Source organism: Spodoptera frugiperda, chromosome 13 (assembly GCF_023101765.2).
Source record: "Spodoptera frugiperda isolate SF20-4 chromosome 13, AGI-APGP_CSIRO_Sfru_2.0, whole genome shotgun sequence".
In the NCBI taxonomy this organism is placed as follows: domain Eukaryota; kingdom Metazoa; phylum Arthropoda; class Insecta; order Lepidoptera; family Noctuidae; genus Spodoptera; species Spodoptera frugiperda.
In genome coordinates, this window is record NC_064224.1 from 97,986 (window position 1) to 117,124 (window position 19,139).

Sequence of the window (19,139 nt, forward strand, 5' to 3'; positions counted from 1 at the left end):
GCGTGCTGCAGCTCGTAGCGAGGGACGCGCTCGCCGTGCACACCAAGCTCTGCTCCACCAAGCTCACGCAGAGAGGTCAGTATTACCTACTCACACACACACACACACACACACGGGCTGGCGCGCGGCGTGCTGCAGCTCGTAGCGAGGGACGCGCTCGCCGTGCACACCAAGCTCTGCTCCACCAAGCTCACGCAGAGAGGTCAGTATTACCTACTCACACACACACACACACACACACGGGCTGGCGCGCGGCGTGCTGCAGCTCGTAGCGAGGGACGCGCTCGCCGTGCACACCAAGCTCTGCTCCACCAAGCTCACGCAGAGAGGTCAGTATTACCTACTCACACACACACACACACACACACGGGCTGGCGCGCGGCGTGCTGCAGCTCGTAGCGAGGGACGCGCTCGCCGTGCACACCAAGCTCTGCTCCACCAAGCTCACGCAGAGAGGTCAGTATTACCTACTCACACACACACACACACACACACGGGCTGGCGCGCGGCGTGCTGCAGCTCGTAGCGAGGGACGCGCTCGCCGTGCACACCAAGCTCTGCTCCACCAAGCTCACGCAGAGAGGTCAGTATTACCTACTCACACACACACACACACACACACGGGCTGGCGCGCGGCGTGCTGCAGCTCGTAGCGAGGGACGCGCTCGCCGTGCACACCAAGCTCTGCTCCACCAAGCTCACGCAGAGAGGTCAGTATTACCTACTCACACACACACACACACACACACGGGCTGGCGCGCGGCGTGCTGCAGCTCGTAGCGAGGGACGCGCTCGCCGTGCACACCAAGCTCTGCTCCACCAAGCTCACGCAGAGAGGTCAGTATTACCTACTCACACACACACACACACACGGGCTGGCGCGCGGCGTGCTGCAGCTCGTAGCGAGGGACGCGCTCGCCGTGCACACCAAGCTCTGCTCCACCAAGCTCACGCAGAGAGGTCAGTATTACCTACTCACACACACACACACACACACACGGGCTGGCGCGCGGCGTGCTGCAGCTCGTAGCGAGGGACGCGCTCGCCGTGCACACCAAGCTCTGCTCCACCAAGCTCACGCAGAGAGGTCAGTATTACCTACTCATACACTATTTTTCTCCGCGTGAGAAGAGGCCTTTAGTCAGCAGTAGCCATAATTGAATATACTTAAACACCACTAAATTTTAAGACACTCTCAAAAATATATCTGTCTCTACAAATACCATAGAAAATTAGAAAATGACAAATATAGCACAACATATAAGTACAGCTTAAAATTGAGTTGCGTCTGAGTATTCGGGCCTTAGTCTGCTATTACAATTGTGTCAGAATGGTCGATCATTAAGCAGTGCAAGAGGGAAGGAGCTATACAACCTACATAGCTCCGTCCCTCCCGCACCAAACAATGGTTGACACTTAAACCGTTACCACACACTAGTATTTCTTTTTATATCATCACGCCTTTTATCCCCGAAGGGGTGGGCAGAGATGCACATTATAGCACGTAATGCCACTGTGCAATATACAATTTATATTGTAAGTCCCATGTAATAGGTGGTGAGCCTATTGCCATATACCGGGCACATTTCCAAATTCCATGCTACTATTGAGAAATATTCGACAAACCGAAAAAAGCCCAGCAATATTTCACCCGACCCGGGAATTGAACTGTACTGTGAAAAGTAAACAGACACTAGAGCTATAAGCCAAATGCTATTTAGCACTTGTCTAGAAATAGGGTAGAAAACTAAATTATATGGGATTGACGTAAATTTTTACACTTCTCAATGTCATTCATTTTATCTCTCTCGGTAGACAAGCGCTTAAATGGTATTTGGCTAGAGACAAGATTGTCACCTGTCTCCTACTCCAACATACAATTTCACATACACATCACACTCATACTCAAAATCACAATTTATGGATCACACAATATGTTGTTTCGCAGTCGAATATGTCACATCTAGCACAGCAGCCACTTACCCAGCTATTTATTGAGCAAATTTACTCTATAACTTTTCTTTACTGAATAAATTTCTAAATCACGTTTGCTATCACTCTCGTTTCGATTATTTTAAACGTAAAGCAATCAGAGATAACCAAAATGAAGGTTGATCTAATTAAACCATTCCCTTTTCTATTACAGAGGAAATACTCGGCGTATTGAAATGGAACACTCACTACGCGGAAGGCACGCTACGGAATGCGTTGACGCAACTGTTGGTGGTACCCAGTGAAGAGCTCGTCAAGTTCCTGCAAGACATACTGGATGCACTGTTCTGTATACTTACACAGGTAAATATTCAGTTACTTGTGCTTTATAAATATACTAGGGACGCCCTAGCTTCGCATGGATGCAATGGTGCATTATATACATATAAAACCTTCCTCTTAAATTACTCTATCTAATAAAAAACCGCATCAAAATCCGTTGCGTAGTTTTAAGGATTTAAGTATACAATGGGACAAGGGATAGAAAAAGCAACTTTGTTTTGTACTAGTGATAATTTGACCGACTTATCCATCTAATGTTATCTATTTCTAAACAGGTGTGACTTTTCTTCTTTGATCTTAACACTTTTGTCTTGATATAAAACTAGCTTCTGTCAGCGGTTTTTTTTTTAAGTGGGGAAAATCATCCAATGACTCCTCACGCCTTGGGCGAGGCGAGAGGGCGTGTCACTCTTACTGACTAAAAACCACTCCGTTTCTACTCCTGCTTTTCGAGTCGGAGCCCCGGTAACCCGCTAGGCAGTCCGCAGCTTCGCGCCCACGTTCCTGTGGTATAAAAAGTAGCCTATGTGTGTGTATTCGAAGTGTGGGAGAGCCATGCTTCGGCAAGAATGGGCCGGCTCGACCGGAGTAATACCACGGCCTCACCGAAAACCGACGTGAAACAACGTTGCGTTGTGTTTCGTTGTGTGAGTGAGGTTACCGGAGGCCCAATTCCCCCCTTCCCAATCTCCGATTCCCCAACAACCCTTAAATTCCTAACCCCCAAAAGGCCGGCAACGCACTTGTAATATCTCTGGTGTTTCAAGTGTCCATGGGCGGCGGCGATTGCTTACCATCAGGTGATACGTCTGCTCGATTACCGGCGTGTTCCATACAAAAATCCAGACCCCTGTTTCAAATTTCATCTCGATTCCTTAAGCAGTTTTGACGTAGTTTTATTTCTATCTCACCAGTTATTCAAAAAAGATTTTAAATACATTTCCCTCTCAGGTACAAGAAGACCACGAAGACGATGTCTACACGGACAACAGTTATGGTGTCCTGGTACTCGAGTGTTTGCTCCGAGTCATATCTATAGTAGCCGACCACAAGTACCAACACTTCCAGCCGGTGTTACACGTGTATATTGACGATAGCTTCTGCGATGCATTGGCTTACGAGTGAGTAATCTTCTCTTGTTTTATGATTGCCTAGTATTGACAATGCTTTTGTGACCCTTTAAAAGCGTTTGATAACATATTAATGACTATTAATTTTATCAACATGTATTTATTTCTTCTAATTTTTAAGTGAGGATAGTCTATTCAATTCAATTTGCTGTGCATATTATTTAAATACATGTTTAATATAAAGCACTTTTGTTTTTTTAAACTAATACAATAGGTGTACCTTAGGGTATTATCTTAGGTCTTTTTTTTATTCTTAATAGGAATGGAGCACGCTTACCTGTGGCGTTTACCTCCTTTACAAGTTTTTAAACTGACATGGTAACAAGTAACATCATTAGAACTCAAAACGGGATATTTACCATGTTTATTAGTTTTTATGAGTTTCCGATATTTCGGCACTGTTGCAAGCGCCATGATCGAAGTTGATCATGGTATTCTTATGATGTTACGTTTCTATTAAGTAAATGTTGAACCAATGATCATTTTGACAACTTGACATGTAATTAATTTTACAGGAAATTAATATCAGTAATGGTATGGGTGATTTCGGCCGCTAACGCAGGCGATGCGGCGTTGAAGAGGCTTCTAATGTGTATGAAATGTATAGAGAGTCTCATACGACTTATTGTGAGGAGTCGACAGTTGAGGAGTGCGCTGGGAGACCGAGCTTCTGATAGTGAATTCTGCATGTTGTTTGAGGTAAGTGCTTATTAAAATAAAGTTGTTAGTCTTTATTTGTAGTAGTATTTTGACCGATACAGAAATGTTTTTAGTTTACCACAATTTGTCATAAAACAACTTTAAAAATTAAAGCAAAACTGCATACATGCATCTGTCAACCTTATGTCTATCTGGCCATGTAGGGGAGGGGGGGGTAGGCAGAGACAATGGAACACCCAATTGCTACGTATCTTATATTCCTGTTTCGATTCAACAGTTATCATTCTTTTCATGCATGTTTGTCGGTTAGGAGACTTTTAATTTGGCCCTTCTTTAATATATCGCCAATCTGGTCGCTATATCTCTGTCAAGGGTGCCATCTATAGACGGCCCCATTCGTACCTGTAAAAATGCATGCTTTGTTTTTTTTTTTTAAGTTAAATAACTATAAAGAGAATCCTTCCTTTTTTATATAAATTAAAAATTCAAATCTGTTTATTCTTTTATTACAGAGCAGACAAATATTTTTTTGTCATCGTAATGATTTATCTTCAAAAAATATTGTATTTTCAACAGTAATCATTATTATTATTTATCTTCCAGGCCCTTCTAAAACAATTAGTATGGCTCATGCGTTGTGGAGACCACGCCCTCACGTGCCAGGGCTCGGCGCTGAAATACCTTCCACACGCCGTGCCGCACATCATTAAAGTATACCCCGATACTGAACTCAGGTTTGTTTGATAATTTTAATCTATTTTAAATCTTATGCCTAAGACTTTAAGAGTGAATTTCGGTTTACTTGTGACTTTTGTGAATTTAACTATAGTGGTCTTAAAGTACTTATTAGAGCGCTATAGTGCTTTATCAGATTTCGAATCTTTGAGTAAAACTAGTTTACTATAAACGCAACAACGTCACGCCTTTTTATCCTCGAAGGGGTAAGCAGAGGAGCACATTATGACACGTAATGCCGCTATACAATGTTCGACCCACTTTGAGTAAAACCTATTTACTATAAACGCAACAACGTCACTCCTTTTTATCTCTGAACGGGTAGGCAGTTATGCACATTACGGCACGTTATGCCGCTATACAATAGACACCCACTTTTCACCATAATTTATAAATATCTACTAAGACAAACTTTAAATCAACAAGAAATAATCTATAATTGTATAGGTATCTACATTTTATATTTTTTGTTAAAAAAAAAACTACTATATTACCTTTCCAATAAAGTTTATTTTAACCTAATTTACAAAAAAAATATCATTCCAGTGCCTACATAGTCCGCGCACTAGAAGCGTTACCCCTAGGCCGGCTCAGTAAGCAAAGGATGTTAGCGTTATTGGAGTTGGTACGCGGCCCACTTTGTTCAGAGCCGTCGGCTCGAGCGCTACTATTGCCGCATCTAGCCGCCACCACTCGCGCATTGCTCCGTGACAAGGCTGAGGTGAGATTGCTATCGTTATTTTTCGAAATTGATCTTTATGTACTGCGTGGTAGAGTTGGTTTTTCGTTGAAATGTTTTACATGCTTAAATTCGTAATGCATGCGTAAATTCTTGCTTGGGTGACCATTTTTAAATACTTTTTGGATAATAAACATAGATTTCGACTTATACACAGAGTACTTATGTGTCGACATTGATCGTCCGTAAGACCTAAAATGCTATTACACTTTAATGTTTAATAGAAGACGCTGGAAGTTATTGTTAGTAATAATTAATAGACTTAACTCAATTGTTATAAAGTTTAAAGTTGCTTGAGTAGTCCCTCATACTCTTGATCTGATTTTTAATCTAGTACGCAGTACATAAATATCATTAATAAACACTACACAAATTAAAAACCTTATACACAATCAAAAATGTTTAAAAACACACACGATTTTCGACTCAATGCATACAGTTTTGTACGCATTTTAAAACAAAATTCAATACGTATTTCAGTACAAAGTTTTTTTAAATTATGCGATAATATCAAGATTTCTTTGTACACAATTTAATGGGACTCATCACACCATATATTATATGCTGAATTTATCGGAAGACGATGTTGCCATACGTAAAAAAAAGAAAAATAAAGACTTTGTTTTTTCTGTGTGTGTATCCACTAAAGTGTAATGTCGTCTTTCGAAATAAAATATAGCTATAGTAATTATTAGGTAAGTATTTTTATTATTTGCACTGGCACTACTTTTGATTTGTAGTCAGGATTCAGTGTTGTACGATTATTTCTTTGTTTCAATTTTCCAATAAAAAAATATCATCTGTCAAGATATCCGTCTACAATTTTTACTTACAATTTCAACAATTGAGATGATGACGAAAAATCTATTCATTTCGTGAAGTAATGAAAAATATTAGACACGTATTTATTTATTTTGTCATAGAAGATATACTTAGATAAAACGAATCAAATCGATAGTTTAGGACTGAGCAAATACGTCATTTCTACGTAGTACATACCTAGAAGTGACGTCACGTGATATTTCAAATAGATATACCATCGAAAGTATTTGTTTCCGAAAGAAAATGAAAAATACGTGTCTAATAATTTAAAATAATCTACAAGACGTACATTCAAATAAAAAATTTGTTATCTACTCCATTTTTACCGACTTCATACACAATATCCTACACCCTGAATCCTAGCTACAAATTCAACCATAAAATAAATAACTTAAGGTACTATTTCGTCAATAACATTGTGTACGTCTAGTGAATAAACCTCACCGTTCGTGAATGTCAGCACCGCACACATAGGTAATGTAAGTGTATATGTGTTCGTGTATTGTGTTTTATTGTATAATCTGTTACGTGTTACGTTGTCACGTCACTACATCGATGGATGGGGGTGTGGGATACGAGTGATGGAGTTGTCGATAGATTTTTTTATCGATTTTTTTATGTTGATTTTTTTGAGTTAGGATGAGGCTTATTAAGTTAAAAGTTTAATGATGTAAATAGTAACTTTTGTCCCCGCGATTTGTCCGTTTTGAATTGTAATTTTTTAACAGTTTTTTTTTTGTATCCTAAAAATACTTGTAAAAGCGCAGCAGTTCAGTACTAGTTTTGTTCATGTCGGATTTTAGTAATGCACAATACTAAGTGCCCTATCGACTGTTCATTGTACTTTAATCTTTTAACTTAAACGAAAACTTTACTTAAAATAACTTACAAGTTTTATGTCCCGATTATCCTTTGACTTTGACTGATTATCCTTTTTCACATTATTTCCAACTGCCCAGGTAATTTTACCATTAGACCCTTCAGCTTTGTTCAGCATAGTAGTAAAAAATATAATAAAAAGATCACCTCCATACATACAGCCTCTATATCATTCGTGTCCCACAAACCTTATTGGAATCAATCAGGTATGTTTTGTGTCTGTATGGCGCGTCGCGGAATCACCGAGGTAAGCACGCACGCCGATGCATGCAGCCCGTTTTGCACCCTGTGTTGTACACAATAGATGTTATTTTAGTTTGAGTTTTCATTGCGATATGATTGTCATAATTATCATTTTATTTTCTAAATAAAAGTTCTTGATTGCGCTCAAGAGATGGCGCTAGTGTGACGTAAAGTCCAAATAGACCAATCAAATTTGCTGTTTCTAGAGTTTCTAATTTAATGATTACTTAAACTGTTCCTTAGTAACGATTTTGTATCGAAAACCATCGTTAAGGACTTAAGTAACCATTAATGACTCTGATGCGCTTAATTGGTCCATAGTCTTTAATGTTATACTAGTGCATCTAAAACATTACTTCTTTGTAAACTATTATTTAAAACATATTAATCACAATGAAAACTCTTGTATGCGTAGTTGTAGTACTAGTGAACGGTATACCGTAACTAAACTGATATTTAGATGACTATACAAACATATCACATCATTAAATTACGAATTAAACCTTATAGTATCTCCCATTCATATCCTTTAAGAAAAGAGCGTATTCCTTTTTAAAAGCAACGCTCTGGTGTTGCTGTTGTCCTTGAGCGGTGCTTATCGCTTACCATCAGGTGACCAGTCTGCTCGTTTACCCCATATTCCATCAAAAAAAAAACAAACAAAATAACACTATACAGTATAAACAATAAGAGCTAATTTTACTTACAATAATCGGTATAATCAGTGACTAACTTGACATTGTAGTACATTATAACTTGCATGTAATAATACTAATTAATAATGAATATATACCAATATTCTCTAACTCTGCATATGACACAAAGTATATTATTTTAGCCTCAGCTGTTTATACCATTAATAGTCCGTCTGAGTAACCTATGGAGAGTCTTGCTCGTTCTTCTCCATAGGAATCTACATGGGGGATCGAAAAAATAGCTTCGCTAGAGGACTGACCGACCGACAGACAGATATTGTTAATATTATTATATTAATTTTGAACTTTGAAAAAACTAAACTCTTATTTCAACAAGACATTTTTGTCCACTACTGTACTGAAATCCCAACAATTTTTTTTTTTTTGTTAATAAACAGATGAGGCTAATCACACTTTGATATAATACATATTTTATGTACATGAAATGCCGTAAAAATGCCCGTGAATGCCATACATTGCACATCAACAGTAGAATATACATACATAACAATAGTAATGTCAGACAAAAAGCGACTCTATTACTATACTAGGAAAACTTATTTTAAAAACAATGACACGATCTCATATTAACCAATATCATTTCACTTAAAAGTACGTGTCAATTATTCTTATTTCTGTGGAATAAAATGTTTTTAAATAACTGCTTTATCGTCTATCTAATAGAGTCGGCTTTTGTCTGATAAATATTTCATTGTACGCAAATCTGTACTATAACTAAATACAGTGCCTTCGTCGCACCAGCATCGTGAGATGTGCACACAAATCGTGATTCAGTAACTTCACCTTGAAAATAATAGTACTAGTGTTTTTCTATAATAACTATCATAAAATAAACTAAGTTTAAATAATATTAACGACTTACTCACGCAACGTGAAGTGTGGGAGAGCTATGCTTCGGCACAAATGGGCCGGCTCGACCGGAGTAATACCACAGCCTCACAGAAAACCATGGTGTCCATGGGCGGCGGCGATTGCTTACCATCAGGTGATCCGTCTGCTCGTTTACCGGTTTATACCATAAAATGTGATCTTTTCGGGGCTGCTAGACTATTTTCAAGCCACAACCAGGGCTCATATTCATGAGCTGTGTACATCTAAATGCTTGTTTATGAGCCCCGGTTGTAGCTTGAAACTAATCGAGGATTTCACGTTGTGTGAGTAGACCGTTAATGTTATTTGGATATATTCATAGTTTCATTTAAATATACAATACATATAATAAAGTAAGTATTTGACTTCTATGAGTTTTAGCAGTATTATAAATAATTATGTATTTACTAACCTCACCTCTTTATGTGTTTGTGTGTGTGCATGTAGTGTTATACACCGTGTGTAGTTGTGTGACGCACTATTTGTTTGGTTTATAGGCAAATAAATGGTTCTGTTAAAAAAAGTAAAATGGGGTTGTGTATAATTTATGTTTGGGTGTAGTTTTAATGTAAAAGTGGGTAATAAACTTAACATCAATTTTGTTTGAAGTTCGAGTTAACCAATCAATTCCATAAAAAACATAAGAAAATTGATAAAATTACTTAAATTTCGAATTTGGGATAAGTAATGAATAAATGTCTCCTAGATTTACTAACTGACCTATTAAATTAACGGTTAACACGAGACAACGAACAGAGACGGAAACTGTCTTCGCTGTCTCATTCACACACTACCAAAGAACCGTGCTTAAGCCTTAGATCTTCGTGTGTCTGTCTGTGTGAACACCTTTACTAATACCCTGTGACTTCTCTCACTTTATGTATGAAATATTATTTACTCTGCACTATTTATAAAACTATGTAATCCTACATTTAATATATTATATCTATATCTACTATAAGTATTCACTATCCATAAATATACAACTTCATTTACACTTTACGATTTTTTTTTATTTTCAAAATAACATTGCAACATTTTTATTTTTGTTGTTGGTGTTAAAAAGAATAAATTAGCAAAATTAATAATAAAAAGCGCCTTCGATGTCGCTTGAAGACTAAATTGTGTGCAAACTCTTGATGTGTTGCATGTTTTGCGCTTGCGAGTTGTCCAATGACAGCTGTCAAAAGTGACAGGTGACGTTTCATCTGTCAGTGTCAGTTGTTATTCGATGGCTCGCTAGTGTGGAGACTGATTATTATAAACGACATTTTCTTGAATACTTACAATAATCGTATTTATACGAGATCAGTAGAATATTGAATTATATAGTTTTCTTGATTTCCTATTTAAATTATTACCTAGTTGTAGTTTAGTTTATAATGATCAGTCATTTGGTGTACGCTTGTGACGAATTCCCGATGTAATTTAATTGTCACATTACGATTTTATTTCTACAATACAGTAGAAGCTATGTAAATTTTTTCATTTTGATCTATTTGTGCGTTCAAGTTCATCTGCCGGTAAGCTATAAAGCACAAACAAATATCATAATGTGACAACGAAGTAGGCTTTACAAGATAAGTCGGGAATTAGTCAGCGTCCGCTAGCAATGTCGGGTGTGGCAGTGGGATCGCGAGGCTGCCCACAAGTCGCGCTCCGTGGGCAAAGCGGCGCGGCTCCTCGGCGCAGACACGGCGAAGCTGCCAGACCACACGCATCACCAACAGATCGTATGTATACGCCCTTAGATTTAGACTCTACAGACTATAAACTGGAATTGTTTGGACGCCATATTGAATTAGATTTGAGATTAATAATAATTGAATTATTGTTATTGAGTTCGAGGTTGATCATAAATAAGAACTATAAATATTCTTGTTACTAAAGATGAAATCTGTCAATTAGAAAGTTGCTAGTCTGTAGAATATCTTAAGTTTTTATCGAATTGTGTTTTGTCTTGTTTTCAACAATAATTGTAGATATATTTTTTTGATATATGAAAGTGTTCTCTTTTTTATGGTCTGTTGTTTTATTATACATATTTCTGAGATCAAATCAGTTTGTTTAAAGCGAGACAAATACAGATTAATACACATGTAACAAAAAACAAAATGTATCATAAATAAAATTGCAATTAATAACTGCTTTTATTTCAGCTTCTAAATATCAACGGAAAATTATTCATCATTCGTCTTCTAAATTTAAATTCAAAATCATGCTTTTTATAATAAAATCAGCCTGTATATTCATACAAGATATTGGCTTTGTATTATGCTCAATTTCAAATAACGAAAACAAACTTTCTTTACGTTACAATCAACTGATTTTGATCTTTAACGCGTTGGTAATAAGACAGAAACAACTGCACAATTATAATTGTAAATATTTGCTTTTAACTTTAAACTTTGTGCCTTGAGAATAGGTGTCATAATTGCTTGGCACAATATCGTTATTTAAAATTGAGTATATTATTTGTGTTGTACAGTGCGTGTATATTAAAAATGCCGGTGTATTTTATATGCAAATAGTTTAATGATATTTTGATTTCACGCAGCCGTACTCAAGATCAAGCGGATAGTGTAAGTATAATAGGAATAGGGCATTAAGTCGATACTAGTACAATAATTCTTTATTAAAAAGTGCTTACTAAACATACGTATTATATAAACAAATCGATTTAATATTATGCTTCATAATAATATGTATAAAAAACAGTGCTCTATTTATGCTTAAACATCTCATGAATACCATTCATTAATATAAAATACCGAAACTAGGGTTGCAACAATAATAAGCTATTGATATATCGCGATGGAAAAATATGAATTTTAAAGGGTAGTTTAAGCGCAATGGTTACGGTTTAAGCAATTGCTATCCCTTAAACGGTACTACTATAGTTGAACCATTATAAACGTGCGAACTGTCACGTCAAAGGAGTGAACAATGCCGCACAAAGGTATGCGTCCACAGGCACACATCGTACGCATCGTACGTATTCTGTATGACGTCATCGGTACGCATCGCATGTGAGGCATTGCTGATGATGCGGTCCGTACGATGCGGATCAGTAGACGCAGTTGTATGAGTTTCTATAGAAGACAAACTGAAAACAGTTGCGTGCGATACGTGCGATGCGTACGATGTGGACCTGTGGACGTTTACCACAACTCGCATATGCGTGAGTGAGAAATCTGCTGAAAATGACTTAGGACAGTTTGCACGTTTATAATAGCCCAGCTATAGCGAAAAAGGGGTGTTGCGTTGTGTTCTTATCCTATAAAGAAAAGAAGCTATTTCAAAAGGTAACTTTAACATCTTAAAGTAAAAGAGAGATTACTACGACTAGATTTACCTGAATACTTAGGTGTTAATGTAAGCTATCTGGGTGGTTTTAGTGAAGCAAAAATTTCACACGGCCTAATTTCTCTCCACCAAGGGTTATAAACCAGTATAAAAAAAACTCCTTTTTTAAAAGTCCTTAGTCCAGCAATGGATTCTCAAGGGCTGTTGACGATGATAATTATTATTATTAAAAAAACAAGCTAATATCACCTTTATATATTAGGTGGAGCTTTGCGTGGAAACTCTAGGCGAGGTGATGTCTCTTCTCGCGCGAGACGACGTCGGTCCTGTGGACGCAGATCGCGGGGAACTAGCCAGGCGGTTGCTCCCGACTGTACTGAAGACTGCCGCTACTATGCTGAGAGATCGCAAGAGTGAGGGCCAGAGTAATAGCGCTGAGGATGCTTTGTTGGTGAGTTGCATTTTTTTTTAAATGATGTGGTTCTATAATTTGATCTTGAGTTGCAAGGAGTAAAAGTAATACTGTCCTCAGAAAAAGAAAACAGCTAGTTCGTTGGAATAAAGAGACCGACTTAGTACGAGTCAGAGGCCTTAGTACGAGTTTTTTTTACGTTAAACGAGAGCGCGTTCGGAGCTCTGATTGGTTAGGTTATTCAAGCCGGCCAATCATTTCGTTTGATTTCGTTAAACGTAAAGCAAAGTGAGCCCTCTGAGCACTTAGTTATGCCAGTTTTTTTTCATTACTCTTCTTTTTATAAATATAACCAAATTGGAATTGTTTCGGAATTGTATATTTTGTAAAAAATAACGACATATCATTCCAAATCTTAACCAAAGCAGAAAATTTACAACTAGTCTTTAAATTATTTCAAACATTATATATTTGAAACGACACATTTATCTATAATATATTTTGCAGAGACGAATCCTCTCAGTCCTACTGGACATGGTACGCCAAATGTCAGAGAACCAGTATTCGATGGTCGTGAGAGCCTTGGAAGCGGAGAACGTTGGCGGGTCAGGATCGTTGGTCACTGATGCTCTATCGCTGTTCCTGGCGATATTACAGCGGCCTGTGTTCAGACCTCATTGGGCTGATATGCTGCATTTACAGCATTATGTTATGTTGCATGCTTTGAGGTAAGAAAAAAAGTTATTTATTTTTGATTAAAGTTCTATTTTCTATTAAAAAATAAAGTTGCTTTATTTAAGACCCAATAGTAGTCCATGCGTTCTTAGTTGACTGCCTTGAGTGGTCGCAAGTGCGACTGCCGTACAAGGGGTCTCGGGTTCGATTCCCGGCTCGGGCAAAGAATTACTGGGCTTTTTTCGGATTTTCGAAAATTTCTCAGTAGTAGAACGGAGTCTGGAATTGTGTCCAGTATATGGCACACCCCCTATTACATGGGACTTTAACACAAAATGGTGAAAAGTGGGTGTACTTTGTATAGCGGCAGTATGTGCCGTAATGTGCACATCTGCCTACCCCTTCGGGGGTGAAGTTGTGTTTGTGTGTGTGTGCGTTTCTGTTACTTACTCACTAAGAAAGTGAGTTAGTAACAGAAAATGCTTATATGTTATGTTAAAGCGTTTGTCAATAGGTTTAATAAGTTTTATTTGATGAATTTGATTTTAATTGATGACTGTACAGTTGGTCCGGTGGCCAGTCTGCCGCGCAATGTATACCGGGTTGTGTGCCAAGTGTATGGGAACTTATGTTTGTAAACGCACCCGATACAGGAGAAAATCCTACTATGGGGCAACAATAAAAAAAGAAATCGTCATTATCTTAATAAAAAAGTAATCTATCAATATTGTTGACTAATATTAAACAGTGCTCCAATTCACAATAATAAAACCCTCCACCTTTCAGATTACTCTCAACAACGCTTCGCGACCGTCTCTACTCGACAGAAGACTCTGACACAGAAACGCTAACAGCCATTCACTCACTGTGTCGGACCTGGTTCGAAGCGGGGGCCGCGCTGGCCACGTCCTCGCCGCTACAGCTAGAAACATTACCGGCGGCGAGGAAGCAACGACTGAGCGCTTTGTACGGCGATGTTAGACGAGGTGTCGCTGAGTGCCTTAGTGAAATGTGGTATAGCTTGGGTAAGGAGTTTATTAATACTGTTATTTTTATTAAAACAATCGGCTCAATTACGTAATTCTTTGACGAGGGCTCGATTAGTTTCAAGCCACGCAGGGGACTCAAAAGTTTTGAGCAGCATTGCGTGACATACGACCCAGTGAACGTCGCACAGCCAACTTAATTCATAAATGTGAATATGAGCCCTTAGCGTGGATTGAAACTAGTCGAATCAAACTGTTTACTTGAGTAATTGAGTATGCCTTGTAACATAACACTTGAAACATTAGAGGCTTTACAAGTGCGTTACCGGCTTTTTGGGAGTTAGGAATTTAAGGGTTGTTGTTCGGGAATGGGGATGGGGAAGATTGGGAAGGGGGGAAATGGGCCTCCGGTAACCTCACTCACACAACGAAACACAACGCAAGCGTTGTTTCACGTCGGTTTTCTGTGAGGCCGTGGTATTAGTCCGGTCGAGCCGGCCCATTCGTGCCGAAGTATGGCTCTCCCACACTTAAAGTGCGTTGCCAATCCAAAGCCAACGTGGTAATGCTCATTCCCTCTCTGTGTAAAAAGGGGCTTTTGCTCAACAATGGGCACTTATAGGCTATTGATGTGAAGTAATACATTAAAAATTATTTTGTAAGTCTCACGTTAGTTATTAGAAAGATGTTTATGTTCTAGTCCTAACACTATCAATTAGTCGTAGTGAAATATTTAACTGTGACTGCTCTAAGTCTACAAATGTCTTCTCCACAGACCATCACAAGCGTTCATTCATCCCGTGTCTCGTGGGTCCGTTCCTGGAAGTATCGTTCCTTCGAGACGAAGAAGTGCGGAACACTACTATACCGATATTCTTCGATATGATGCAGACGGAATACAGTCATAGTGTGTTGAATGGGGATGCAAGTGAGTATCAGAACAATATATTATGTAATTCATTAGTTATAATTTTTGGTCGTGACATCGTTTAAATATATTCAAATTAGTTTTTGGTCAAGAATGACACAAGATTGAAAACCGTGTATAAATTCGTTGCACAGAGGTCTTAGTACCAGTTCTTTTTAGTTTAACGAGATTGAAACGAGAGGGCATTCGGCGCTCTGATTGGTTGGTTCATTCGCGCTCGCGGTCTCGTTTCGGTTTCGTTCAACGTAAAACTAAATAAGAGTAAAAGTTTTTTAGTTTATCGCAAACATACAGACACGCATTCCTTATGTAAAAAGTATATTTAATCTAAATCAAAAATTTCACCCAACAGACGAAAGCCCCCTAAAAGAACTAGAAAGCGAAATGATAGACAAGGTAGACGTGTTAGTCGAGAAGGGGTACGGGGATTCAGTGTGGCGGGCTCGCTTCGTGTCCCTATGCGGAGCCCTATGTGGCGCGGCGAGTGGGCCGCTGCGGGTGGCGGCGGCGGCGCTGGTGGCGGCGGCGGCGCGCCAGCTGGACGCGCTGCTGCAGTACCGCGCCGCCGCGAGACGCTCCGCCACCCCGCACCGCATGCATCTCACCACGTGCGTGCTGCACTTCTACCAACAGATCGAGAGGCCGCATATGTATATACGGTGAGTTCTGACACCGTAAAACGGGGTGAATTGAGAGGTGAATAGGGACAGAAGAGGGGTGAATAGGTATAGGGAAATTCTTCATAGTATCTATTCACCCCTCTTCTGTCCCTATTCACCTCTCGATCCCTATTCACCCCGTTTTACTGTACTCATTTTCTTTGATTGATTTTGGTCTCAACAGTGACTTGCTTGCGCAGGAGGTAGTGTTGTTGTTGGCTGATCATCTAATCATGCTAAAAGTAAATTAAATACTACCGCAGTCAAGTTAGGTGCAAGATTAACGGTTTAGTAAATACGTAATTTACTGAGATACAAACTTAAATTGCTGTATTTCTAAATATAGAAAGATAAAATATATTTATTTGGCGCAGGCCGCAAAACACACAACATAACAACAATTAATAATAAAAAAGAAGAACCAGATATACATGCATAAAGAACAAGTAAAAAGCAAAAACAAAATAAAGTTTACATTATGTGTCCCACGGATGCATCAAATAGATATATGGCAGGAATTCACTTAGTGTCAGATAGATATCATATGTCTATCTGACACTGAGATGAATGAATTCCTGCTTTAACTTTACCTACATTCTAAGATAATTCTTATATTAACATATATCCTTTTTCTCTTCCAGCTACGTCCACAAGCTAGCCAAAATGCACCACGCAGCCCAGCAGTGGGCTGAAGCAGGACTGTCCCTGCGTCTCCACGCCAAGCTACTCGCGTGGAGCCACGATCCGTTACCGCCGCGGCTCAGACATCCCACTGTCGAACACGATAGTCATACTACGCATAGGGAATTGAAGGTATGTACAAAGTTGAGCTTATTTTTAAGAAAATAGGGTTGTAATTGTAAACCAGTACAAATATGGCTAGATTTTTATAACTTTGTTTTGAAAACAAAATGTAATCGTTTTTGTTTTAGGTTATTTCGTAATTTATTTTTTTACTTGTAAATTTTTTTTACATATTACGAAAGAGTTGATGACACATTATGAAAATAAAAAATCTATTTAGTCCGACAGTTAGGTAATGAAAAAATAGTAGACACGTGTTTCTTTATTTTGTCATATACGAAATAAAAATACGTCAGTTCTACGTATAAAATGTAACTAGAAGTGTTGTCACACGATATTACAAATCAATATATCTTCGAAAGAATTTGTTTCCATAAGAAAATGGAAACAACGTCTTTTATATTTTAAAGTAATGTGCAAGACGGACATTAAATAACATTTCTCACAAATAGTATTATTACTAAATCAATCTACACCAATAGTATTATTACTAAACCAAACCAATAAAAAGTACTAACCCGATCTCATCTTTCTCTCAATCTCTCTGAGATATTATTATTTAATATGTTTCTTTTAACTAAACCACGACTTTTTTCTTTAACAGGAATACCTATACCTCGTAATAGCCGACCTATTAAACCGAGGTCGTCAATGGGAGTTAGCGGTGGAGATAGTGAAAGAATTAGTATCAGTATACGAAGAGGAGGCTCTAGGCTACGGGCCTCTTGCAGACCTCCATACTCAATTGGCGAGCATGTACGATGCCATGTTGAGGACGCCCAGGTCCCATCCAGGGTACTTCAGGGTGGTCTATCATGGGAAGGGATTTCCTGAGTTGTTGAGGACGCCTTATGTAAGTTGTTGTCTTATGAACCTTGTATGAAATGGTGGTGAAGTGTGTAGTCTGTTGAAAGTCAAAGTCAATAAATGCTTTGCCTTTGACATTGATTTTGTTTTGGAACAGTCATGGCACATAATGCCGCTATACAATGTACACCCACTTTTCACCAGTTGTGTTATAAGTCCCATGTAATAAGGGGTAAACCTATTGCCATATACTGGACACAATTCCAGGCTCCGTGTTACTGCTGAGAAATTTTCGAAAAACCGAAAAAAACCCAATAATACTTTGCCCGACCCGGGAATCGAACCCAAGACCCCTTGTCGGCAATCGCACTTGCGACCACTCGACCAACGAGGCAGTCAGCAACTTTGCGCATTGCTAAAAATTTGCGCAAAGAGCTAACTTCAATTGCGCAAACTACTAACAACATATTAACGTTTCCAGGGCTACATATACCGTGGTAATGAATACGAGCAACTACAAGAGTTCAGAGATCGACTTCTAGACGAATGGCCTGATGCAGAAGTCTTACCGAAGTTAGATCCACCCGGACCGGAGATCACGGAATCTGATGGACAATGTATCCTTTTTGATATTGTTAAAAGTAAATGGTTGGTTAAAAGTGAATTAAAGTGTGGGAAAGACATGTTTCGGCACGAATGGGCTGGCTCGACCGGAGTGTTACCAGGGCCTCATAGTAAACGGACGTGAAAGAACGTGAGTAAGGTTATGGGAGGCCCAATTATTATTATATTATTATCAATTCCTCATCTTCCCAATTTTCCCGGTTTCCCTAACAACCCTTAAATTCCAAAGCTTAAATAGCCGGCAAAGTTTTTTTAAATACGTAGCCCCACACTAGGATTTTCTCCTCTGTCGTGGTTGAGTTTACAAACACACAAGTTCACATACACTTGTAACGCCTCTGGTGTTTCGGGCGTCCATGGGCAGCGGCGATTGCTTACCATTAGGTAATCTGTCAGCTCGTTTACCGGTTTCTACAATAAATAAAGAATTTTTAGACAATAAAAACCTTAGCACAAAAACAGATTTACAAATAAACGCCGTGGATCCAGTAATGGGCGACAAACTGAAGCGTCTCTCCGGCAAGCCGATAGCGGAACAAATACTGCAGTACTACAAGCATAATAACGTCGACAAGTTTGAGTTCTCACGGCCTTTTTATAGAGCAGGTAATTAATGGTTCTAGAATCACATTTATATTATAAATGTGAAAGTTTGTCCGAGAATCACGCTGAAATGAACGGATTTTTTAAGAGATTTGGAATTAGGAACGGATTTTGAGTTGGATAGTGTATTTATCGACTTCTATTAGGATTTTCTCGATAAACACACTGACTAAAACAAAAAGAATTATTTAAATCGAACCAGGAGATTAGCGCGTTCAAACAAATTAATAATCGAACTCTTCAGCTTTATATATTAGTATAGATATA

General features: G+C 38.6%; 1 protein-coding gene across 9 annotated transcripts in view; it reads left to right on the forward strand.

Moving 5' to 3' along the window:
* LOC118270288 (dedicator of cytokinesis protein 1) overlaps positions 1–19,139 on the forward strand; it is a 61,469-nt gene that overhangs the window by 29,670 nt on the left and 12,660 nt on the right. For 7 of the 9 annotated variants that reach the window (XM_050697989.1, XM_050697991.1, XM_050697990.1 and 4 more), the window contains exons 14-28: positions 2,147–2,295; positions 3,226–3,395; positions 3,920–4,103; positions 4,668–4,798; positions 5,346–5,520; positions 10,697–10,801; positions 12,637–12,825; positions 13,294–13,514; positions 14,248–14,486; positions 15,223–15,375; positions 15,728–16,034; positions 16,676–16,847; positions 17,443–17,691; positions 18,127–18,262; positions 18,732–18,875. In XM_050697989.1, coding sequence (XP_050553946.1) covers positions 2,147–2,295; positions 3,226–3,395; positions 3,920–4,103; positions 4,668–4,798; positions 5,346–5,520; positions 10,697–10,801; positions 12,637–12,825; positions 13,294–13,514; positions 14,248–14,486; positions 15,223–15,375; positions 15,728–16,034; positions 16,676–16,847; positions 17,443–17,691; positions 18,127–18,262; positions 18,732–18,875 — 2,724 coding nt within the window. The remainder of the gene's footprint in view (positions 1–2,146; positions 2,296–3,225; positions 3,396–3,919; positions 4,104–4,667; positions 4,799–5,345; positions 5,521–10,696; positions 10,802–12,636; positions 12,826–13,293; positions 13,515–14,247; positions 14,487–15,222; positions 15,376–15,727; positions 16,035–16,675; positions 16,848–17,442; positions 17,692–18,126; positions 18,263–18,731; positions 18,876–19,139) is intronic. The other 2 variants (XM_050697993.1, XM_050697994.1) reach the window with 1 other exon arrangement.